This window comes from Agaricus bisporus (genome assembly GCF_000300575.1).
Source record: "Agaricus bisporus var. bisporus H97 unplaced genomic scaffold AGABI2scaffold_2, whole genome shotgun sequence".
Classification (NCBI taxonomy): domain Eukaryota; kingdom Fungi; phylum Basidiomycota; class Agaricomycetes; order Agaricales; family Agaricaceae; genus Agaricus; species Agaricus bisporus.
In genome coordinates, this window is record NW_006267355.1 from 1,034,145 (window position 1) to 1,057,582 (window position 23,438).

Consider the following 23,438-nt stretch of genomic DNA (forward strand, 5'->3'; position numbering starts at 1 on the left):
ACGCGTTCATCACGTGAAATTGCCAAATCTGAATAAACGGATCACTGTTCAGATCTATTGAAATGATAGATATCTACGACAACAAATATTTATTTTTTCTGCGCAATGACCACCCAGCTTTGGTAGGGGTAGTGAAAGGTACCACTGGCCTCATCTATCCATTCCTTATCCTCGCCCACCTTGACGATACCTCTGAGCTTGCGACAGACCTCTTCTTTCTCGTCAGGAGGAAGGATCGCAATGTAGCTCTTACTGCATGCCCTGTCAACGACGATATCCTCCGTTCCAATAAGTGAGTATGACCAGACAAACTCCTCGGGGATTTCAAAGAAATTTTTGTAAGACGGTGTATCGAAAGTCTGTCTCCATAAAAATAGACGGAATTGAGGGGAGTTCTCCTCATGTTGCTCAATCGTCTCTCTGACTTGCGCCACCCATCGGGCCGCGTCCCTGTATTGAGTTAGCGAGTGAAATTAACATTGAGCACCCACCTACCTATCTTCAAGGTTCCATACATATGCCACTGTACCCTGCGGTTTAAGTATCCGGGCGAACTCGGCAGAGGCAAGGTCATAATCCGGGCACCAGTGATAAGCCTAGGAGAGAAAAAGAAATCAGGCGAGTTTGCAGCCAAATCAGGGGGATATCGTACTTGTGCAATGACAATGAGATCAGCCCATCCAGTTGTAACACCAGTTGACTGGAAGGTCCCTTCTTGCACATGGATGCGCTTATCCTTTACCGAGTGCTCAAAGACCCTGCGCATGCCGGCACTGGGTTCGACTGCAATGTATTCGCCAAGCGCTGAGTTCCACTCGGCATCACTGAGCAGTGCCCTTGTGAAGATCCCTGTTCCGGACCCGATCCTTTCAAGGTCTGGTCAGTTGGAGATCTCAATATTATTTCCTGTTTACCCACTCCGCAATGTTATATGGCCCTGAACTTCGCAATGCCTTGCGAATGTGATCCAGGACATTCGCCTGGTAGCCCGGGCGGATGCTACGTGATTTAATCCCTGGCGATATCAAAGATGACCATAGAGACGCACCGATCGTAGAGCTCATTGGTACCAGTTGCGAAGCCCGCTTGAGCGACGGCGTGGACATAGGCCATTTTATTTATTGACAGAAAGACGGTGTGAAACGAGCGTAGAGACTGAATTTACCGTTATGGATAGTTGCTGCTCCGGGGTTCATATGTCGATCACAAGTGAGGCAGGGCGAGGCGGAGTCATCCACGACCCCTTTAAAGCCCAGTCGTATTTTCCAGACATATGGCGCCTAATTATACCCATTCCTCCTGCCCTGCGCCCCCACCTGTCTCCATGAACATTCATGTTGATACACCACAGTTCAAGTATTCTTTCACACTCTCTGACACCTCACTTATTGTGAACGACGGAGGCATGTTTGGTTCATTTCAGTCCCATTTGCAGATGCTCATATTGCACTATTACACCAGAATCCCCTCAACTCGCTGTGCCACACCATTGGGTCCTCGCGAGTCGTTATGACGAGGAGGAACAACTCATGCATGTCTCGTACCTCATCGAGAAGATTGATAGGAGGAAAGGGACCTCGCTAATGCTTGTAAATGTCAAAGGAAGCGTGGAGGACAGAACCAGGGCATTTGAGTGGTCAGAGGAACTGATGGGCACAGTATATGACGGTGAGGTGCATTTAGTGTCCTTGATTGGTTTACTGATGACGTCCAGGTTATGGTATCCAGCGGTCTCGCCGCCTCAGAGTCCTCGTCAACCCACATGGAGGAGTGGTACGCCGCCCTTTCATATCCTCTTTGCCCCTGCTCACATAAGTCTCACTAGAAAAAAGCGGTTGCCGTGTTTTCCAACATCGTCGAACCTATATTTCGTGCCGCGGGGTGTCAGCTCCATATCACCCGTAGGCAGGACATCCTTCGCCCTGTCCTTCACTTGTCCTCATCTCTTTTTGTAGATACCACACATCACGGTCATGCTCATGACATAGCCAAGGATCTCGCGACCAACTACGATGCTGTTGTAGCAGTCTCAGGAGACGGGCTAGTGCACGAAGTGCTCAACGGCTTTGCTGAGCATGCAGATCCCATCAAAGCATTTAGCATACCAGTGGCACCCATTCCCACCGGTTCGGGAAACGGTCTCTCATTAAACCTCCTTGGAGAAAAGGTGAGTAGATACGAGTATTATCAGAAAAAGCTGTCTCACGCTTCCCAGGATGGTTTTGATGTAACTAAAGCTGCCCTCAACGTCGTTAAAGGTGCGTAGCTTTTGGATTTCCCTTTAACAGGTTTTCAATACTGTCGCAGGTCAGCCAATGAAAGTAGATCTATTCTCGTTCACACAAGACGACGAGAGATCAATTTCATTCATGTCGCAATCTCTCGGGCTCATGGCTGATCTCGATGTTGGAACTGAACACTTACGCTGGATGGGTGATACACGATTCATCGTAGGCATGCTTCGAGGACGTACGTGCCAAATGTCGCTAAACCGCCCAGCCTATCTATTTACTGACACGCCCATTCTAGTCATTCAATTTAAAGCATGCCCTGTTCAGATTTCTTATAAAGCTGCGGAAAAAGATAAACGCAAGATGGCTGAAAGTGCTTCTGCGCATCGAAATGCTGTTGCCAAAGATACTTCAGCTTCAGCGGCCGAGGGTGACACGGCAGAAACATTACCGCCACTCAGATTCCAACCGGGCAGTAGCGGCGAAGGTTGGACAACAATAGATGAACCCCTGCTGTATGTTTATGCAGGCAAGGGTCCATTTGTAGGACGGTAAGGGGAATGTAACTTATCGGCGCAACATCGACTGATCTAAGCAAACACTACCAGAGATTACATGGCTTTCCCAGTTTCACTACCTGACGATGGTCTCATTGATGTCGTGACCGTGCCACTGGTAAGGGAAATTTGTATCTTTGAGGGCTCCGTTCTTAACATAATACATAGTCCTCAAGAAAGGACGTCGTTGTGGGGATGGTTGGAGCGAGCAAGGGCGACAGTTACTGGTCGCCAAAAGTGAGTCCAAAATCTGGGTTTCCGCGCTCGACCGCTTACCTACCGTATTACAGCTACACTACGTGAAGGCCCATGCATACCGGGTGAAACCTCTCAAGAAAAAAGGTTCTCTCGCCGTTGACGGCGAATTATACCCCTTCAAGGAATTTCAAGTGGAAGTACACCAACGCCTAGGCACCGTGCTTAGTTGTTACGGACGTTACGCTGTTGATTTTTCCCCTCACCCTCCGGCCGAGGAAAAGTTTTCTTGTCGCGATTGCGGGATTACCGCCATCTGGTCCGCTCGAAGCAGTCAATAACCTTATTATATCATCTATTGTTCCTTTCTGATACCCATTCTCTGTACGTTGTTCTTTTGTTCGATATTTGTGTAGTCAATTTCTGTACCACTGCGAGAGGTACTATACGGCTTTACTTTAACCCGACTACTATTCGCGTGATGATTGATTGTGTGGGTATAAACGTCCGAATAAAACATGTTGCCTTGTTGGTTCTATGTCGTACGAGCTTAATGGTTACTCACGTACGTTTCCTCAACTCAAACACTACTAGTAGTATGTTGATCTCTAGACTCCCTCCTCGTGCGTTGTCTTGCATCTCCCGCAGACATAAATACCACTCCGATGCTCTTGACAAATGGATGAAGAACCCTCCTACTGTGACACTTAGCGAAAGTCTTCACTACGATAAACTATCCGACCTTTATATCACTCTCCCCACGCGTGACGGTACTAGAAGGCCCTACGTTGAGCCCAAAGTGGGAGATCCGGCAATTTACGGAGTGCAGTTTGCCTCCTTCCACTCACGTCAAGCCGAGCATTTGTTGCGAAAAGATGGAACAGACAACGACATATCGCCTCCAGCTCCGTTCCTACGCCGAATGTGGGCTGGTGGTAAAATAACATGGGATAATAGCAATCCGTTGCTTATTGGCTCGAAAACTTATTCACAGGGGAGCGTTGCAGACGTTACCATGAAAGGTGCCGACAAGGGAAAGCCAATGTTGTTCCTGACACAGAAGATCAATTATGAAATGGAGGCTATGAGGGGGAAACCGTCTGTAGTAGAAGAGAGAGCCCACGTATACTTCGAGGTCAAAGAAGACGAACATGAAAGAACTAAGCCTCCGCCTAAACGTAAGTCTGGCGGAACTACATTCATCTAAGTTCCTTGCTAATGCCTTGCCACCAGCTGTTAAAGGAATACCTTCTTCAGTAGACTTTTCTTTCGCATATGTGCCAAGCGTAGTTACGCTTTTCCGCTTTTCCGCCCTCATGTTCAATGCGCACCATATTCATCTCGATAAGGAGTATTCACAGAAGAAAGAGGGGTACCAAGGTGACATCCCTATTCGCCTTGTAATCACTACTGTCCGCTGATTTTTGATCACAGAGCGTTTGGTTCATGGTCCTTTGACAGCCCTCATGCTTCTCGAAACTGCGGTCTTCAACAAGCCTGATATTCGGATAAAGTCCTTCGAATATCGTGCGACTAATCCTATGATAGTTGACAGGAAGGCCACAGTCAATGGTGTATGGACAAGCAATGACACAGCTCAATTATGGTGCATTGATGAGCAAGGAGTAGTTGGTATGACTGGGAAGATTACGATCGAGTAGATACAATGCAAGAGGAAGTGATACCTTGATGCGAGGAGCTCGAATCAGAAAGAGATAATTTGTTCCGAATACATAAATCATGATAGCAGCTAAGGGCTGCACGCGCCTCTAGAAACCTGCGACTATTTGAGCGAAGCCCGCCGGGATGAGAGATATGTTGCCTACCATATTTGTTTCCTGCCTCTTTCCTGTTTCGCCTTCCTTCGGCGATCTTTTCCTCCAGCGTCTCCCTATTTTCATATGCGTCTCTCAATAGGGTAGAGAGCTGGTGCCTCGACCTTGCGATGCCGCTTAATTTACTTGCCTGCAGAGCGAATTAACACTACAGTCCAATTCGAACAAGAAGAAAAAACAAACGTTGAATTTGACCTTCGGTTCTTCAACAGGTCCCGCCGCCTTCGTAAGTGCCTTTCTGTCTTCCCTCTCTTTAATTTCCACCTTGGCTCTCTCCATTTCCTTCATAGCATCGACTTCCGATGCCCCCTCTTCATATCCTTCAAAACCTTTGATCGCACCTTTCTCCAGTCCACGCACATAGGCATCATATTCGCTTTGCCACTTCTTCCTGAATTTCTCATAATAAGTGGAATCATATGCAGTCCAGCTGCCCGATGGTAATTGGTAGTAGCCAGGATATGGGTCTTGCGGAGTTGGCTCAGGTGGCTCGAATGTCGGGATTGAAGGAGCGGAGGAAATTGTTGGAAGTGAGAATTGAGAGCTGGTCGAAGTAGTAGGTGTGGCCTTTGGTTTTCCTACATAGCGCATGTTTAATATGTAGCTTTAAAGTCATATTCAACATATCCAACAAACCTGATGAAAAGTCGTCCACAGGCGGAGCTGCCGATACTCTGGGGGCTGCTTTTTTGGCGGGTTCCCATTTATCTTCCAGTGATGTATTTGGTTTGCCTTTAACCAAAGAGGGAGGGAGGAAAGGTAGTGATGATTCGTTACTAGCCGTTTTGGTTGGCACAAAGACTCTTGGTCCTTGGTCCTCCTCCTCTAGTTCCTCATCTCCTTCGGTGAGAGCTGTACTCGTATATGGCAAGACAGTCTTCCGTTCATTGAATTTCAACCCTGGTCCTCTCCCACCGCCCAAAACACGCTCTTGTGGTGGTGGTGCGACAGTTGTTTTCTGCTTGGGAGTAGGTAGCATGTTCATTAACGAGGAAGCACCCGCTCCCGTCCTTTGGCGTTTTGCTGCAGGCCGTTCGGATTCTATACTGTCTTGTTCCTCACTGTCATTCCTGGAGAGTGCAGGGAGTCCGATGGTGATTTTCTTTGACGTTCGTTTCGTTGTTTTGGCTGAGGTTTGCGGGGGTTTTGATGTCGACCGCGAGGACTTTGTACTTTCTGGTTGGTTCTTCGTTGGCTGTGGCTTCTCTGTTTCGCTTCCACTTCCACTGTCACTACCATAGCCGTCGAGTCCGAGCATGATGATGAGGGTCGCGAGTTAAGCTTAATTGGATAAGGCGTGGAGTCACAGTTGTAGTTTATCAATAAGCAGACACAAATTATTCAAAAAGCCTATCTACAGTCCCCAAGTCCCAAATACAAATGTAAAGTCTATAAACGAGCGATATATGTCAAAGAGAGATATCTAGGGTGCCAATTAGAATAGTTATCATTATCAAGATTGATAGCATTGAAGCTCATGCACGCGATAGCGTGTTTTGTAGGAAACCAATGTAGTCCATAAACGAGTGTGAATGTAGAGTTAGAAGTTTGAGTAGTATTGTAACTTGTAGGGACATTATGGCCGTGCTTTTCAGGTACGTGTCAGAAATAATAATCAGTGAGGCATTTTGATACTCACCAAGTTGCTCTTTGCGGTAAAACCAGAAATAGCCGAGAACAATAATTAATTGGCAGATAAGAGCGACCCAGAAGGGTGCAGACGCCATTGGACTCCCTAAAGTTGCGTATGTGCTTAGTATTCTGCGTCACCTTCAAGAAATAACTAATCACCTTCAAGACCATCGCTAAAGTCCCATTTTGAGGCATCTGGGAATACGGATCCGGGTCCAAGACGGTTGGGAGCAGTTGCACGTGCGATCATGACACAAACGGAACCGATGATCTGGGCAAATGCAAGCGTGGCACAAACATGAAGGCGGGACAATGTCTGCAGCAGAATCATTCCCAAGCCAACACCTTGGATAGCATCTAGGACCCCCAACCATAACCACAGTGAGATGCCGAGATAAGGACCTCCTGAGCCAGCCCAAGGTATGTAGAGTGCGAGTGATGATGTTCCCCATAACATTTGGCACCACCGAGGAGCGCCAAGGCCAACAGCGAAGACGGGAAGCAACCAGGTATGTGTTTTACTGAAGTGTGTGAGGACGAGTAGCATAAGAGCCCAAACGAATATGAAAAATGTGATTACGAGCAACAGAATCTGCCATTTCGGCACATTCACACTCCAAAGGAAGGCCCAGTTGCGTCCATACGGCTAGAGATAACATTCATAAGCATCAGATCTATCAGATGGTATAGAGAGAATTGAGGTGACTTACTCCACTTAGCCAGTAGTCCCGTAGAATTTCTGAAGCGAGGAACCAAAGAACCAGCTTGCGACGGAAGAGTGTCTTGAGGAAATGAGGTACTTTTGGTGGTGTTTGACGATAGTATTCCGGTAAGCCATAGAGCATGACGTAGGCGAAGAGGAGGCTCAAACAGGCCAGTGGCCAGACAATCACACAGATCCACCAAGGTGGAATGTTATCAGCTGACTGGCCATTGAGTGAGTTGCCCCAATACCACAATGCAGCGACCCAAATCTGTTGAGAACCTTGAACGATGCAGGCCCGCATTGTCCAAACCTCCGTAGCAGCTCCCTGTATGACGTTTCGTAAGTATGCTTGAATGCAAACAAAAGATGTCTACGCACGGCTTCTTCACCGAAATTAAGACCAAAGAACAAGAATCCAGCTGAGGATGCCACGGCATATGCCCACGTTGCAGCACTTGCTAAACCTTGATGGGCGGGAACGAAGACAGAACCGACCGAGGGAAGACCAATAAGGAAGAAGGCTAGACCAAAGAATATCCAAGGCAAGGACAGCACGTAGATAGAAGGTTTCAAGCGGAACATAGGGTACCAAATTGCGGACGCTACAAGGAAAACAGCGCCAAGGACATAGAGCTGTAAATCGTCTTGGCTGTTGCGACCTGTAAGCAAGGTAATCTGGAAGCTCGTTGCACTCAGCATTTGGCCCAGAGCTATGACAATGGTATACAATGGCCACCCCGCAATTTCTCGTGACATGGCAATTTGCAAGCGAGTCATGGGAACCACGTTAGGCTGAGGAGAATCATTTTGAAGATTGCCATCATATTCTGTGTGCGAGAATACATGCGTGCTGGGTGCTGATCGAGGTGGTGAATACAAGAATCGTAAAAACAGCCAAATATGAACTTACAATCAGGACGAGAATAGATAGAGGGTGACGGAGTACCCCAGACGGATTCACGTTGAGACGATATGATACTGGCAGCACTAGAGAGTTTGTCCTTTCGCACTTTGCCGAAGAATGCTTCTTCACTTTTCGTGAGGTATTTTTCAATCGATAGCTCCCGTGCAGAATTCTTGGCGTCGAGCATTTGGAGTTTTTGAACGAATTCAGAAGCAACACCACCGTCAGCGTCCGTGAACTACACAACAAAGCAGATGAGTCGCATGACATTAGCGAGACATGTATGACCTACCGAAGCAATCGCTTTATTCAGCGGCGAATTTGACTTCTCTTCAACGATCGAAGAAATAGACTCCACAGAAGATACCCGTGAATGATCACCGAAAGGCCTTGAAGGCGATAGGCCGCCGTCCGAAAATGGGTCTGGCGCGCCCTTGTTGTCTTTTGCAATTACTCTATTTGCCCTCTCCAGAAAATCTGTATATCCCTGATTCGAATGGGTGCTGCCCTTTTGACTAAAGTAGTCTTCGTCGCCGCCAATCCGAGGTACCTGTGCCACTGACTCTTGACTCCTATGCGCAGGAGAATTCATGTAGCTATTCACACTGCCAGTGTCCCAGTCAGGTTGATTAGGATAAGCTTGTGTGACCGGGTCCCAATCATCCGTGTCGGCCATAGTACGCATACCAGCACCTCCGCCATCGCCAGGCCTCCAGGCATTCGTGCCAGATAAATGTCGACTTAGTGTGATACTCCGTTTATGTAGATCTTCCATCCTTTGGCGCCACTCGACGACAGGGAATCTCTGGACTGCTGAACGGGCGCGAAGTATTGCACGCTCTTCTTCTGTAGACCTCAAAGCCATCTTGATGGTTTTCGTCAATTGTGAGATTAGATGAGCAGTGGAGCTCGATTCGACAGGGAACCACTAGAAAGATAGTTTAAACCTCATTATAAACGACCACAACTAGATTTCACTTACCCAACCAGGCATGAGACCAAGACCACCCAAACGCGAGCCCACACCAAGAGCACCTTTCCTTCCGAATTCAACGGCCACAAGACCGAACGGTTCATCACGAGAGGGAATCAAAGCGAAGTCAGCTCCACTGAATAGATAAGGAGGTAGAGCAGTAAATTCTGGCTTGGAGTAAACGCGATCAGGGTACATCTCCATCAACCTGGCCAACTTTTCCGCTGCAAATCTTCCATACAGATCGATGACAGGACCAACCGCAATCAGTTGAATCGAAGGTCTTTTCTCAAGTCTATGGATTGATTTATCAGATGGAGGTTTCAACAAAAGTTTAAAAAAAGGCAAGAAGACTCACAATGAAGGCATAACATCAGCAATCACATCAACACCTTTCTGTTTCGACCAACGACCAACGAACACAAACAAATCAGAATCAGGATCCTGTTTGATGCCAGCCCATTCCTGTGCCTGCCTCTTTAACTCCGGCCTCGCAGCTTCAGCCTCTTCATCAATCTGTACATCTTTAGCTTTCATGGGTGTTTCGTCCAACGCCGCGATATCAGACGGATCAGGATTAGGAAGTGAATCAACATGCTTCAACGTCCACAGTGCAGGATACCTCGCCCAACTCCGTTTACCATACTTGTCAGACACACCAGCTACACCAACACTCTTCTGGTGTGTACTAATGAACGACGCGCCGGCGTGTAACAGATTGAACGTGTTCCCGAATTGAACATATTTCGTGCAGTGTTCTTTGCTGATGTTGAATGCTGAACAAACTTCCTTCATCTCTTCTTTCGTTCGCAACGGCCATAAACCCTGGAACTCGGCATTATGCAACGACAAACAGGTGGGCATAACTTTCGGAAGGAGGTAGATGGGCGCGAGCGCTCCATGGTAGTCATTGATGTGATAGATGTCAATGTCAGGGAATCGCCGAATAGTGGCCGCTATGGCTTGATTCCAAGTCGAATAAAAGATCGCAGAGCTAAGATCGTCCATACGGGACGGGTAAGGATCTGACTTTGTCTGAGCACGGAAGACAGGGCTGTCGACGATAACGTAGGTGATGTTGTCCAGTTGATGAGTCTCGACTTCAATGAGGTAAGGTTCGCCAAAGATGATGACCTCGATGGGTTCCGCGGGATCCCCAGCAGGGTAATCTAGGTCTTTGACCTTAGGAACTACCCACACAAGATCAACGTCTGTCATAGCTTTGCCCATCAGACTTGACATGACACCGAGACCACCAATCTTGACCTTCATCTTCCAGTCGATGATTTCGTATTCCAAAGTCGCGATCAGCACTTTTCTCCGTTTGTTTTTGGCTTCTGGCCATCCAATTATTTCTGTAGGTTGTTTATGTCCAAATATTTTCTCTGACATCGCCGAGGTATCCTTGAAGTCCGTAGTAGATTTGTTTCCAAGAGCCGCTAGAATGGGGAAATAGGTTGAATGATTCTTCGCTTTAACGCCATACTGATTATGTTTGATTCCATAGAAAGTCCACATGAAGATGACAACGGCAAGAACACCGGTAATAAGGGGTATCGAGAGAAGGAGGGAATACATGACGACTCCGACGGCAGCTTGACCGCGGGGCTCTAGTGACCATGTCATGGTGGCATCATCGATGAGCAGTGACCAAGCGAGATGTGGTTTTGGGGGAGCAGACATATTAAGGTAATTCGGCGCGACACTATTCGGTGGAAGACGATCCAAGACACCATCACCGTCGGCATCACCATAATAATAATCGTCGTAGCCCCAGACGTTGATCTGAACATAAGTCGGCCAGGAAGCCATAAGCTCAAGCTCCCATTTGCCGTCTTGGTTCAACTCCATCTTGGTTGGTAAACCTTGATCAAAGCCCCAGTGATTGTAGGGACCACGAACAAGAAGTTGGGGCATGCGGCGCTGAGGACCGGAATACTGCGTGTCAGCATGCACAACCGCGGCAACAGAAAGTGTGGCTTCGCTCCAGTCTGATTGACACATGAGTTCAATACTCAAGATGAAATGTTAACATGCCACCTACATTGTACCATAATGTGATCACCGTCCCAGAAATTTTCAGACTGCTGGAAGACCGAAGCCTCGATGGTAGTGGTATCTTCCCAATTTCTCCACTCTGTCCAATTTTTTCCAAAGTTCCACGAGAACCTTAATTTGTCAGCGCCGAAGGCCTTATGCTCGAAGGTGTATTTTCCGTCGGAGAACTTGAATGAGTCCTTGGTATCATAATCGTTCTCGGGGAAAACTACCACATTATTGGCGGCGCCCTTGCGTAACAGCAGATGATCTTTCGCCTGTGATGAAAGAGGATTAGCGTTGCTAAGAGGTCGACGAAAATACAAACGCACCCCCGTTGTAGCATTACCACTTTGTGCTGGCGGATTGTTGACAGTGAGTGTCAGAACTCCATCCGCGAGATCTGTCAAAGTCGCAGACCAGGACCAGGAAGATACATCGACACCAACGATTTTAGCAGGATCCGGATTCGACACAGTTCCACATTTTACATTTGTGATGCTCGGTTGTCCACCTTTTCCGGATGTAGTTGCGTTCAGAGTAATACTGTCTGTGACACCTTGGCAGTCCATGGGGATATTGAACTCTATCGAGACATCGACGGTGGTCGCATTCACGTCATTGGGATCAACGAGAAGGCGGTGATCATGGCCGGGATTGAATTTGATGATGGTAGGAGGATGTGCAACCCATTGTTCCTGAGGTACAAGGACCTTGAATCCGTAAGGTTCCATAGTTACCTGTCCAAGACAGCCAAACCATGGTGCCTTGCTGTCATTGTTGAAAGCGGACAACGACTCCTTGAGGGAGTAGGTTTCGTAGGGAGGAAAGAGGTTCCGCACAATAGTATCAGAGGTATAAGGCGACGAAATCCACAAATCCTGTTTGCAGTCGTAACTCCAGGTCTTGGTCGAATTTTCGTTCGTGTAAAGCAACCAAACTTGATCATTGAACGTCCCAGTCAAATTCTGGATACCTGGAAGTCCAGCACGTGAAACAGACCAAAGGCCCATTTCAGTCTGAGTGCCATTAGATCCGGGTCGCTCAATCCGATACGTCCAATTTCCACGTTGTACGAGGTTGAAACCGTCTTGAAGGGAGCCATACACTTGTCGTAAATGGAGGAAATGGGCCATGAGCCGGCGACTGTCAGTAGTCGGATCAAAATGATCAAGTGCATTCCAATCGTCGTAACAACCGAATAAAGCCTTCTCTAATGGCATGTTGAAGTACTGCTCAGAGCCCAAGGTGTAGCAACCATGGCGTTTCCAGGTAGGGGTACTGATCATCGCTTGCCGGCTTGCAAAAGTGTCAAATGATGCATTCAACACTGATCAGATAAATACTTACCCATATAAATAATTGGAAGCGCCATTGTCATACAAGTAGAAGTTTTGCTCTTCACCATAATAAAACTTTGGTTTGATTGAATAAATGGTATCAGCATATAAACCAAAACGCTCACCAAAGGGATTCCAGGCATGACCAAGTTAGTGATGAAAGTTGCTAAGACGCTTCTCTGCGTCCCATTCTCTAGACTAGGCCAACGGAAAACATCAAAGTTGCTGGTCCCAAACATATGACGGGGGTCGAGCTTGCCGTTTTGCGCATTGAGAAAATCATTGTTTACGAACATCTGATTCCAGGCTGTGACAAAGTTGACATCAAGGTCATAGGCAACTTGAAGATTGCCGTCCATTCCAAGGAAACGCGAAAGCGAACGGTAGATTGAATAATGGAACGCTGCGCCATCCAAACCATTGAGGGGGGCATCTCTGAGGAAAAATTCATCCTGATCCGAAGTGAGGTTTGCTGCTGCCAAGAACCCTGGAGGAAGCTGGGTCGGGGTGCGGCCACGGCCACTTGTATGGAGTCAGGAAGGAAATACGAAAGGGCGAACAACCGGCTTACAGGTATAGAGAACCAAAGGTATCACCACCTGTAATCTCGCCCGCGATGTAGAAATTGTTTTTGCCGAGGCCCGCGGCACATGCTCTCGTACTGGAAGCCCATGTAGCAAGGGCATCAACGGTAACTTGAGTGGCCTTGTCAACCCGAATAGAATCGATGTCGAGGGCTTTGATAGCGAGGCACGAAAAGACTTTGATCCTGTCCATTACCGTTGGTTGCCACTCGCGAAGACGATCCTGTACCGAAGCGAATTTTGCAAGCTGGCGCTGCCAATCGGGATGCACACCGAAGGCTTCCATGTCTCCATACTGGTCAAAATCGGACGCCATGCAACCGTTTGCCCGTACGTCTACAAGTGATCCTGAGTCATCCCAAAACTTGGGCAACTCACAGGAAGAGTTGTGTTCATTGCGAATCTGAGTAGGGATTACAATAAACGGAAATTGAATGGGTCACTTTGAGAGCTCGAGCTCACCGTAAAATCACGGTACTCGGTAAAATTCCATGGCATATAGTCAGGATTTTTCCAGAGGGCAGTGTGCTCGTCAGTGCTGAAGGGAGTACTTGTGTTTTGATAACTGTAAAGGCTAAGTAAGAGCTCGGTCAACACGATGCATTAGTCGCCCACAAACCCTTCGAATGCGATAAGATCGGACATGGTGCCGACAGTGAAATCGGCCATAAAGTACATGCCGCGGGCATGGATTTCGTCGATCAGATGGCGCCAATCATTGATTTTTCCCCAGTGCGGGTCAAGGACGCTGAAGTCGAGAGGTGAATAACCTGTTTAAAGTAGATAAATGAGGGCGGATGAAGCCGAAATAGTGGCAGGACTAACTATCGGCTTGCCAGAGCATGTTGACAAAGGGGGTACCGGAGAGAAAAACGATTTTGATGCCCATGCCCTGTAGATAATCGAGGCGTAATTCCAAACCCCGGAGGTCGCCTCCATAACGAAGCTGAGTTTCACGGTAGTCGGACTCGTAGGGAGTGCCGAAGTAGTCGTTGTTGGTAGGGTCACCATCTGCAAACTTGTCTAGGAGGATAGTGTATGTGGGAAGGGCACGCCAGTTTTGGGGCGATGGGGTGTAGGTTGAATTGGGACGCTCAGCATCATATTCGAGGGGGGAGTTTGCGTTCTTGTTGACGTTGAGGTTGTAGTCTACTAGGTCTTCACGCCAGGGAGAGGCGGCCACGAGCTGGGCGAGGAAGGAGAGAGCGGAGAGCGCGGACAAAAGCCGCATGGCGGGGTCGGAGAGAGAGCGAGGGGAAGGAGGGATGAGAAAAGAAAAGAGTGGAGGGTGGTGATGCTTTAGAGGACCGCTGCCGGTCGAGCCGAGTCTCCGTCCACGATGCGTGATGCCATGATGCCGGCGTGTTATAGCCTTCCCTAAAATTAGGCTTGCAGGTGTCGTTCACGCCTGATGGTTGTTGCCTGGACACTATACAGTACTGTACTGTAACAATTGATGAGAGAAAATACATTTCCTTGATTACCGCTTCTGGTTGCCTTGTCTCCTCACTCGAGGCCCACACCCCCGCTAGTATGTCCACCCTCACCGCGAGCAATGCCTTTTATTCTCTTGACGACTCTCCCCCAAAGCCCTCCTCGCCCGTCACCCCCACAGGACAGCCCTCCGTCGCCGCACGCTCTTTCATGAACTTGAACCCCGAAGTCAGAGGCCACCACGCCCCTTTTCCAATCACCCCTACTGCGACCACTCTCAATCCTCCACTCGATCCTCCTCCCGGAATATCTTTCGCCGATCATCTCAAAACATGGTCAGACACCCAGACCGCGAAATGGCTCGCAGATTGCAAATGTTCTCATCATGCCGAAACGTTTAAAGCAAATGACATTCGAGGGGATATCATCCTCGAATTGGATCAAGCTACGTTGAAAGAGATGGGCATTGCCAGCATAGGTGACCGACTGCGCATGTTAAATGCTGTCAAGCATCTCAGACAGCGCGCGTCCAATCGGCCAACCGCTGTCTCCAGCCGTCACACTATTTCCAGCAATCAGCCAAAGACTGATGGCGTCCCGACCACTCGATCTCATACGAAGCGACCTGCACCTCTCAGGCTCAATGGTACTATCACGCAGAATGATCTGCCTGCTATTGCTCGCGAACCACCCCCAGATTCCGCTAAAAGTACCAATCTTGGTGCTAGCTTTCGTCCGCTTCCTCAGCCAGGCCAACAGTCCAACCAGTCTCTCGGTGGTTCCTTTAATAACCACACCAACGCGCACCCTATTACCCCCAGTCATCCACGAGCTCAGCTCCCTCCACTTCCACCCCCGTCGCGTGCACCACCCCCTCCTCCTGGACGACGCGCTGGGCAATGGGCAGTCACACCTACTCAAGAGGCTCCTCCGAGTTACACTGCTGGGAGTCTTCCCCTAGCCCCTCAACAGTCTCAGCTCCTTACACCCTCAAATAATTGGGTCAGTCCCTACCATTCCCCTCCAGATTCCAGACCAGGCAACGCGACTGGTAAAATATCATCGCGTTCGACTTCTCCCCTTCCGGTCCGTGGGGCACGGCCCAATGCGATCAATCCAATCCACGGGCGTAATGGGTCAGGTTCTCTTGTTTCGCCAAGCTCAAGCAGCAGTCCTTCCACCAAATTGCCCCCGCGACCTTCCACAACTGGCACCAATTATCATCCATATGCCAACCCTCAAGCCACAGCTCTCCAACCCCCACCAGGATACCCGGGGCATGCTCTTTCTCCCATCGAGGAACAATTCAATGCATCCCAATCTGCGCTCAACAGTCCTTCTCCACATTCTCAGTATCCTGGTAGTCGTGGCCCTGTTCATGGTAACAGTGGGTCTGGTAGTGGACAACAGCTGTCTTATGAGGAGATCAGGCGCAAACTTATCAAATTTGTATTGCCTGATGAGGGCCTCACATATACCATAGACGCCGTAACGTGTACAGGTGGCGTCGAGGTCCTTGAAAAGGTCCTCAAAAAATTCGGTAAAGGCGTTTCGAGGGCCGCCGATGGTGATACATCATTGGAATACGCAATCACACCTCAAGGCGGACTAACCGTCGATGGCTGGGGTGTTTATCTCGACATGGGTCAGCAAGACGGCCCTGGTAAGTTTCGCTTTTGTCTATAGTCTACAATTCTCAGATTATATACAGGTGAACCACTGACCGAAGCAGAGCTATTGTCAGTATGTCACGCCCCTCCGGACCACCCAACTCGCGAACATGGACTTGTACTACGCCGGACTAAAGTCCCTCGTAGGACCGAGAGTCCTTCACACCTCAACCCCAACTCCTCCATCAAAACGCCAAAGCGTGCCAGCTCGATCAGTATTCTCAGTTCTCTTGGCGTTCGAAATCCCGAACGTGCGCTTGATCCTCCTTCACCTACCTCTGCTTCAGGTCGTCTCAGTCCGACAACAATAAGTGCAACTGCTAAACGCCCTTCCAAGTTGCGCCACTTCTTTGGCCAACGTCCACCTAGCGAGCTCATCACAAATCACCTTCCTGAGTATTTCCCCAATACTGAAAAGAAAATTCTGGAACGAACTGCTAGGCATAGTATGATGCTCAAGGCAAAGAGAGAAAGCTTTGCATCGGTCAGGGAACAACCTTTACCTTCAAGATTCAGTATCAGTACCAGAGGATCGACCTCACCTTCTCGGACTTCATTTTCCTCTAGTCTGGCCCCACCAGTACCAGATAAATATAATGACAGTTCGGAGGTTTTGCCTCGGATGTCATTATCAATGGAGGATGGTCGGTCGATTGACTTGGGACCTGACGTTTCAACCACCGCATCTGTCACTTCAACCAACACATCCGATTCGAGCGGGAAACCTCTGTTGCCGCCGATACCATTCCCAACGGAATCACTTTCAGAAATTATTGAAGGTGCGGCAAAGAAACGAATGTCAAGAACGATATCGACGTCATCGAGAAGAATGAGCTATATGACAGAATTGAGAAGTAGAAGGGATAGATCGGACACGGCCAGTTTGATGACTGTGGATGAAATAACTGCAGAGGTAGAAAGTAGAAGAGGGAGCACTACGGTCGCCGGAACTTCAGAGATGGATGATTGGACAAAGGTGGACGTAGAGGAGACTCCTGATGCACCGGTTGATGAGAAAGATGTTGTTGCAGAGCAGGAAGAAGTGGAAGTTAGTGATGGGAGTGAAGATGAAGATGAAGATGTAGACGATGGAGTGGGAGTCACGCTCAATGGGGAGGATGACGACATCCCCAAGAGTGTCGAGACGAATTCAAAGTGTAAGTTTCATTTTAAATCAGACTTTGAAAGTACTTACATGAGCAACGGCAGCGAACAAATGGATTAAGGGTGCCCTTATCGGCGCTGGGTCTTTCGGCAAAGTGTACCTTGGAATGGATGCGTCTAACGGTCTCCTTATGGCCGTGAAACAGGTCGAATTACCCACCGGTTCATTGCCTAACCAGGAGCGTAAGAAGAGCATGTTAAATGCTCTCGAACGCGAAATCGAACTTCTCAAGAACTTGCAACATGAAAATATTGTACAATATCTTTGTATGTTTTATTACCCCGACATTTTTCTCCTACTGATTAATGTTGGTCAGATTCATCTGTTGATGACGAATTTCTGAATATTTTCCTTGAATACGTGCCTGGTGGCTCTGTCGCGACACTTCTCCGCAATTATGGCGCCTTTGAAGAAACTCTGGTCAAGAACTTTGTCAGACAGATTTTGTCCGGCTTGAGCTACTTGCACGAACGTGATATCATTCATCGAGACATCAAAGGGGCCAACATCCTTGTCGACAACAAGGGTGGTGTCAAAATATCTGACTTTGGAATTTCGAAGAAAGTTAATGACAGTGAGTGATAGCTCCGCATATGTCGACTCTCAAGTTCATGTACAATTTCTCGTGACTTAGATCTTTTGGCGACCAAGATGCACAGGTTTTCGTTACAGGGTTCAGTGTTCTGGATGGCCCCAGAAGTTGTCAAACAGAGTGGACACACGCTGAAAGCCGATATATGGAGCGTGGGTTGCCTTGTCGTCGAGATGCTGACCGGTGAACATCCTTGGGCTCAACTCACGCAGATGCAAGCGATCTTTAAGGTGAGTTACACTTTACCTGTCGACTTGCCATTGTTATTGATCGTATTCTGTAGATCGGATCATCAGCTAGACCTAGTATGCCCTCTGATATCTCCTCAGAAGCCGTCGACTTCCTGGAAACGACTTTTATATTGGACCAAAATGCACGGCCATCGGCACCGGAACTTTCACAGCATCCCTTTGCTCAAAGAAAATAAACGCTTATGATTATGATTTCCGTTTTATAAGATTTTATCTTGGCCCTGTTTTCCTTTTTTACTTCGCTTGCTTTCCACGTTTTATCATACTGTTTCAGCGCTGTGTTGTTCGAGTTTTTGATCAAACTTGCGCATGCCATCTACCTTGATATACTGTATAAGTGTACTTTTACTTCGAAAGTGCCTTTATTTCTAACGATTGACGCCATCGCGCTAATCGCGATAGCCTTTGTACGTAGAAATCTCATTTGGAATGATATACCCGTCTGAAGATACGGACGGAAAGTGACATGCTAAATCAATTGTCGGCTCCTTCGTCATTCCTTTTCCTCTTGTTCCCACTTCCAGAAATGGCCTTCGTTCCGGGTCCCCAGTTGCTAGTTGGATTTTGTTGATACCTCACCAGTTTAATTTCACTGGAGGGTGTGATTGAATCAGGATGTTGCTTGAAATTGACTTGCAAGCTGCATATATCGTCATTAATTCAGTTCTTTTCGATGAGCGGACTAGTCCGGCTTACTGGGACTCTTTAGCTAGCAACTTTCGAGCAGGAGAACCCTCGCTGATATTTTCCATTTTGACTGGATTTTTTTGGATCCAACCACGCATGACATCATGAATATCTTTTTGCGGTGCAGTAGTTTTAAGTGAACCGGGACAAGCATGCGAGCGAGAGACTTTGTGCCCAGCATGTAAGAGCGCAGAGCTTCGAGGAAAAGTCATCAGCAACTTGAGGTGGATCAGGGGTAAACTCTACTCACGCGAGATTATTGAGGGAAGGACTACAACAGTGAAAAGCACTTGCTAGTTTAGAAGGAGTGAAGTAAAATGGGGTGCTAATTTCCTGTTTCACCGAGTTAAAAGGAGTTAACCACCGAAGTAAGAAGATTTTTACCTCTTTCGCAACGGTTAGCATTCCCTTCATCCTAGCAGCCGTTCCATAGTGATCCGTATTATGTTGCAGGTGCTCTAGTACCCGACCAACGAAGGCGCTATCATGTAGAGGTCCGGACCACATGGGGCCAGCAATCTATCCAACGCAATGATAAACGAATCACAAAGACAGCCAAATCCACCCACATGCAATGTCGATTCACATTCCGGGCACTTTTCAGAAACTGTCGGACCAGCTTGTGTTTTGAATAAGTGGTTCACTTGGCCACTCTTTTGATGAACTTTTTCTACGGTTCTTCCGAGAGGCTGTTCGTACCAAGATTGACAGTGAGAGCATATGTAGTAATTTGCCGCCTTACTAAAATAATCATGAGCCAAGATCAGTGCAAGAAAAAAGTGCAGAAACCAACGTGAGTGCTTTTTTCGTTTCTAGTGCACCAGAATGCACGCGAACGAATACTCGTACATAGAAATCGATAGATAAGGAGAGCAATGGTTCAATATAACGGCCGTAACGTGCCGCCGATGTCGACAATGAGTGAAGCACAAGCCTAAGCGCCTGACGTTCTTTAAGAAACATTCAAACAGAAACGAGGATGGGACTCACAGCTTCGTGAGCATATTCGGCTTTCACAGAAACGCCACCATAGTTTGCGAAACTTGAAACAAACTTCAGACCCAGACACGAGGGAAAAATGAACCTTACCATTTTTCAGGAAAATTTGTTGTTGCGAGTACAGCGAGATCGGTGCAAGTCACACAGAGTAATCCTATAACAAGGTCAATAAAGCCGCTAGTATCAAGGAATGTACTCGCCTCCATCATTGACGCATTGCACGGCTGCATCGACGAAGGGTGCAGCTGTGCCGTACGGGTCGAGGTCAACGACATCCACTCGTTTACTATTGTCTCGGTGATTGTACATCAAAGTACTATACTCTTGTTGAACATTTTGTATAATATTGAATATAATATTGAATATGATTAGACTCACCAGGCATCACCTTCATTCACTCTGACCTTCCCCAGATTTTCATTCATGGGATCAGAGCTAGGCGCATCGGTGGGTCCTAGTCCGTTTAAATCAATGTTTCTTTTCATGGTGGCAGTGGCAGCATCGGATAGATCATTGGCTATAACATATCTATAAACATCATTAGTTTCCCCAGGCCGAAATCGATAGGAATGTGGCCAACCTGAGTAAAGGTATTTCTTTTGCATAACGAATAGACCGTAGACCAGTGGCCGAAAGCGCCTCCAGCAAAACAAAATTATACGGCCTGTAAGTGTTCTTCGGGACATCAATTTAGTAACACCAGTCGGATGCGACTGAACCAGTTAACGCACTTCATGCTTTTGTTCATCGTCCTTAGACTGTAGACCGAAAGTCTCGTCGTCTTTTGCTAGATCTCCTTCATTGCCTGACCCTGTAACAACAGATCTCCCATCATTTTCTGGACGATTGACTCAGTACACAAAGGGGAGAAATTTTAACATGCGACATACTTTTTAGCCTCTTTCGGGCAAGTCTCTTCTCTAAAGCTACTTTCCACTTTTCTTCTTTGACCTTATTCAAATCGTCGCTCCACGTTCTAATGCAAGCAATGCTCAAATCACGGTTGAACTCTTGTACGGGATTCAAGAATGCCTCGTTGGCAGAGAGTAGGATATGGGACGTATTTTCAGTGTGGAGGCGAAAGCCATCGGGAATTTGAACCTGTTCCGCAGACGCTGACGTTGACATTCGAGAGTGAAACACCTGAACGGGCCTTCGAGCTTGGCACAACGGCCTCAGGAATAAGATGTTGAATGACGTCTTGATGTGTAATTTGTACTGGATTGTACCAGTGACTAGACGACAGGTGACACGGTTGAACGTTGAACCTCAGTAAAAAGAGTTTTCAGGCATTTTCGGGTATCTCAGGCCCTGAACATAGGCTGAAAATTGACCTCTTTCTCGAACAATGCGAGAACATGATCAGCCAAAGTTCAGGCAAGTTGCTTTAAATATGATACATTTGTTGGGCCAAGCTCAGGCTGTGTTCAGGCATCGTTCAAGGTTGGTTCAAGGTGTAAGAACTTCAACTCTCACCGACCTTCAGGGTGCCAATCGACCCTAAATCGACCCTAAATCAGCCTGCATTACCCAGAATTATGTTGAATTGACCTGGATTAGCCTGATAGATCCTGATAATATTTTTTACTGAGGTTGAACGTTGAGCGCTGAGCGTTGACAGAGGAGAAATCCTTAGACTCCAACTTATGGAATTTGAATTCGAGGTTTCGACCAGGTCCAGTCAAACCTTCAGGGTTAATGTACTAGTATTGTTACGATTGATACGTACAAGAAATAGTTCAAATATAGCCAGCCCTATTTCTTCGATTATGAAGAGGTAGATTTACAGTGACTAAAACCCCAATGACTTTCAAGTATCAGACAAAGCCTCATAAGCCTTGGCGATGTCCCAGAACATGTCCTCGTTTTTTCAACGGATAACGACGTTGATATTCTACGGGAAATTTGGATTAACAGACGATATTGCTAAACACGTACAAACAAATCTTCCATATGGCCTAGTATTTTTTTCCTTCCTTTCTTTCATCGCAACCTCTTAGACAGTGCCTTACCCATCTCACCTTCTACTTTGGGTCAGGCGATTCAGGTTTAGCGTAGAGAGATGCTTGGACGGGATTAAAGAACTTATTCACCCGACATTTTGGTGAAGTAAGTGTCAGACCTCTCCTACATCCACAGTAGTCCCCTCGTCTTAACCCTGTAGTTCCACCATACTACTGGAAGGCGCCAGCGTAGGTTATTTCGAAGGCGAGTTTAGTCGTGCCTGATATCGTTGATTGTGCTATCGATTTCACCCTGTTACCCATAAGTATGATCTTTTCTTTTCCTATACTCACAATAGTTACTCCACTTTTTTGCAGTTTGTCCTCTATCTATCATGTGCTCGTGTATGTGATCCGCTTTTTCTAAACGACACGTCGGTATTGTGGGTAGATCGTTGACAGTGTAAGAAACTAGCACAGAGAGCCACATGCTAAAAGGTGCGACCATAGACAGGACAACAAAGATAATGTTCCGTTGAGACCAACGGAAACGAGCGTTCAGACGTGCGCCAGTAATCCTGACGAGTATGCATCGATAGGCAAGACAATAGTGTCTATAGGAGATGACTTGGCTTTGATTGAATGGTATCTCTCAGTACCAGCATCGTTCCCCGTGAGATCCAGATTCAGTAGGCACGCTCAAAAACTTGTTCGATCTTTGGTTCTATCAGTTTTCAATATTCAAATCAACAAACACTTTCATGTCTCGATTCATTCGACGGTCACACCAGAACGAACCTATAAGAAGACAGTCACTCCATTGTCATGGTCAAAATCCCTAGCAAGGGCGCAACTCACCTCCTTGCCAGTTTTCTTGATCTTCTCCAAAATGTCTTCATATCCCAATCCCGACTTCACCACGACTTCTTGTTTTTCCAAAGAAACGTCAAAAGAAGATACCTCTGGAATCGTCTGTCAATAACTCAAGATTTCAATGAGAGCGGGATTATTGCACCTTTGTTATCTTTCGCTTTGTTGAGGGCACGAGTAATGGCTCCAGAGCAGCCACCACAAGTCATCTTGTCAACGTCAATTCTGTATCTCGACCTTTCCACCTAGATAAACACACCTTAACATCGAATTTGTATGTGTGTTCCTTATCAGTTATATTCGGTCAGGGCCAGTGGATCATACATTAGTACCTGACAATTACTCACAGACATATCGACGAGTCTGTAGTTTGATTTTTTTTGATTAGTCCAGTTCAAATCATGAAGCTACGAATATATGCTTACGGTATGCAATACTTACAACAGAGATGGTGGATGTAAGGCAAGTATGACCAACGGGATTATATATGTATTGCTGCACTGCCATGGTACTCACGACAAATGGCGCCACCGCGAAGCTTGGCCAATGATCGATCGATTGATTAACTTCTTTCCGGTTGTCTTCTCACATGTACTCCGGCCGGAGCACGATACGCAGATGCAACGACCATTTCTGCGACAACAAGTGGGAATCGTGGTGTATCTATCTCGTATAAGGTACATGGGTATCATCCGCGTATCATGCCACGCATCAAGTAATATATATTCATTAGAGTAGTAGAGCGATAGCAGGTTCATCAGGGAACGCATTCCCTCCATTAATAATTATTCGCGGACACGGCCTTCGGTCATCTCAACCTCATCAGGCTCCGT

The 23,438-nt window shown here is 47.3% G+C and overlaps 8 protein-coding genes across 8 annotated transcripts; 3 read left to right on the forward strand and 5 right to left on the reverse strand.

The window, feature by feature from the left end:
- Positions 1–32: 32 nt before the first annotated feature.
- Positions 33–1,216, reverse strand: AGABI2DRAFT_190454 (hypothetical protein). Its single transcript, XM_006458025.1, has 5 exons — positions 1,049–1,216; positions 919–999; positions 653–866; positions 496–596; positions 33–450 (listed from the first exon to the last, which is right to left on the reverse strand). Exons 1-5 carry the CDS (start codon positions 1,111–1,113, stop codon positions 90–92), a joined length of 822 nt encoding a protein of 273 aa, XP_006458088.1. The 5' UTR covers positions 1,114–1,216; the 3' UTR covers positions 33–89.
- Positions 1,217–1,255: 39 nt separating this feature from the next.
- Positions 1,256–4,554, forward strand: AGABI2DRAFT_176573 (hypothetical protein; the record flags this gene model as incomplete). The annotated part of the gene is made up of 15 exons (XM_006458026.1): positions 1,256–1,403; positions 1,462–1,668; positions 1,715–1,773; positions 1,827–1,905; positions 1,956–2,167; positions 2,216–2,258; positions 2,308–2,469; positions 2,530–2,782; positions 2,840–2,906; positions 2,957–3,025; positions 3,079–3,316; positions 3,400–3,548; positions 3,672–4,161; positions 4,217–4,363; positions 4,418–4,554. Coding segments are annotated over exons 1-15 (2,442 nt in total), but the record flags the coding sequence as incomplete, so codon positions are not given.
- Positions 4,507–6,090, reverse strand: AGABI2DRAFT_190456 (hypothetical protein). Its single transcript, XM_006458027.1, has 4 exons — positions 5,455–6,090; positions 5,002–5,396; positions 4,810–4,948; positions 4,507–4,760 (listed from the first exon to the last, which is right to left on the reverse strand). The coding sequence occupies exons 1-4, from the start codon at positions 6,074–6,076 to the stop codon at positions 4,753–4,755; spliced, it is 1,164 nt and encodes a 387-aa protein (XP_006458090.1). The 5' UTR covers positions 6,077–6,090; the 3' UTR covers positions 4,507–4,752.
- On the reverse strand, positions 6,090–14,225 carry AGABI2DRAFT_199342 (modular protein with glycoside hydrolase family 13 and glycosyltransferase family 5 domains; the record flags this gene model as incomplete). The annotated part of the gene is made up of 17 exons (XM_006458028.1): positions 6,090–6,405; positions 6,458–6,553; positions 6,610–7,096; positions 7,161–7,481; positions 7,535–8,013; positions 8,067–8,298; positions 8,353–8,988; positions 9,043–9,328; positions 9,392–11,024; positions 11,078–11,348; positions 11,403–12,369; positions 12,421–12,485; positions 12,536–12,932; positions 12,982–13,397; positions 13,457–13,559; positions 13,614–13,764; positions 13,820–14,225. The coding sequence occupies 17 exons, from the start codon at positions 14,223–14,225 to the stop codon at positions 6,395–6,397; spliced, it is 6,957 nt and encodes a 2,318-aa protein (XP_006458091.1). The 3' UTR covers positions 6,090–6,394.
- Positions 14,226–16,034: 1,809 nt separating this feature from the next.
- Positions 16,035–16,848, forward strand: AGABI2DRAFT_216299 (hypothetical protein; the record flags this gene model as incomplete). Its single annotated transcript, XM_006458029.1, has 2 exons — positions 16,035–16,091; positions 16,140–16,848. Coding segments are annotated over exons 1-2 (729 nt in total), but the record flags the coding sequence as incomplete, so codon positions are not given.
- A 464-nt stretch (positions 16,849–17,312) lies between these two features.
- AGABI2DRAFT_64355 (hypothetical protein) lies at positions 17,313–18,282 on the forward strand (the record flags this gene model as incomplete). Its single annotated transcript, XM_006458030.1, has 4 exons — positions 17,313–17,529; positions 17,580–17,841; positions 17,872–18,085; positions 18,139–18,282. Coding segments are annotated over 4 exons (837 nt in total), but the record flags the coding sequence as incomplete, so codon positions are not given.
- Positions 18,259–21,808, reverse strand: AGABI2DRAFT_183183 (hypothetical protein; the record flags this gene model as incomplete). The annotated part of the gene is made up of 13 exons (XM_006458031.1): positions 18,259–18,746; positions 18,803–18,988; positions 19,044–19,126; positions 19,178–19,312; positions 19,363–19,534; positions 19,587–19,735; positions 19,769–19,835; positions 19,883–19,946; positions 19,993–20,108; positions 20,171–20,320; positions 20,373–20,467; positions 20,651–20,907; positions 21,805–21,808. 13 exons carry the CDS (start codon positions 21,806–21,808, stop codon positions 18,581–18,583), a joined length of 1,644 nt encoding a protein of 547 aa, XP_006458094.1. The 3' UTR covers positions 18,259–18,580.
- Positions 21,809–22,335: 527 nt separating this feature from the next.
- On the reverse strand, positions 22,336–23,072 carry AGABI2DRAFT_199351 (hypothetical protein). The gene is made up of 6 exons (XM_006458032.1): positions 23,031–23,072; positions 22,953–22,968; positions 22,851–22,891; positions 22,751–22,830; positions 22,594–22,697; positions 22,336–22,533 (listed from the first exon to the last, which is right to left on the reverse strand). The coding sequence occupies exons 2-6, from the start codon at positions 22,956–22,958 to the stop codon at positions 22,507–22,509; spliced, it is 258 nt and encodes an 85-aa protein (XP_006458095.1). The 5' UTR covers positions 22,959–22,968; positions 23,031–23,072; the 3' UTR covers positions 22,336–22,506.
- Positions 23,073–23,438: the final 366 nt, after the last annotated feature.

Excerpts from the sequence above, each read along its gene's own strand:
- AGABI2DRAFT_190454 (XM_006458025.1), bottom strand. The coding sequence starts at position 1,113 with ATGGCCTATGTCCACGCCGTCGCTCAAGCGGGCTTCGCAACTGGTACC. Across the intron at positions 1,000-1,048 it reads ACCAATGAGCTCTACGATCG|CATCCGCCCGGGCTACCAGG; the intron begins GTGCGTCTCTAT and ends TAAATCACGTAG. Across the intron at positions 867-918 it reads GGGCCATATAACATTGCGGA|GATCGGGTCCGGAACAGGGA; the intron begins GTGGGTAAACAG and ends AGACCTTGAAAG.
- AGABI2DRAFT_199351 (XM_006458032.1), bottom strand. Across the intron at positions 22,698-22,750 it reads CAAAGCGAAAGATAACAAAG|AGGTATCTTCTTTTGACGTT; the intron begins GTGCAATAATCC and ends AGACGATTCCAG. Across the intron at positions 22,534-22,593 it reads TCAAGAAAACTGGCAAGGAG|GTTCGTTCTGGTGTGACCGT; the intron begins GTGAGTTGCGCC and ends GTCTTCTTATAG.
- AGABI2DRAFT_190456 (XM_006458027.1), bottom strand. The coding sequence starts at position 6,076 with ATGCTCGGACTCGACGGCTATGGTAGTGACAGTGGAAGTGGAAGCGAA. Across the intron at positions 5,397-5,454 it reads TGTGGACGACTTTTCATCAG|GAAAACCAAAGGCCACACCT; the intron begins GTTTGTTGGATA and ends TGCGCTATGTAG. Across the intron at positions 4,949-5,001 it reads AACCGAAGGTCAAATTCAAC|GCAAGTAAATTAAGCGGCAT; the intron begins GTTTGTTTTTTC and ends TTCGCTCTGCAG.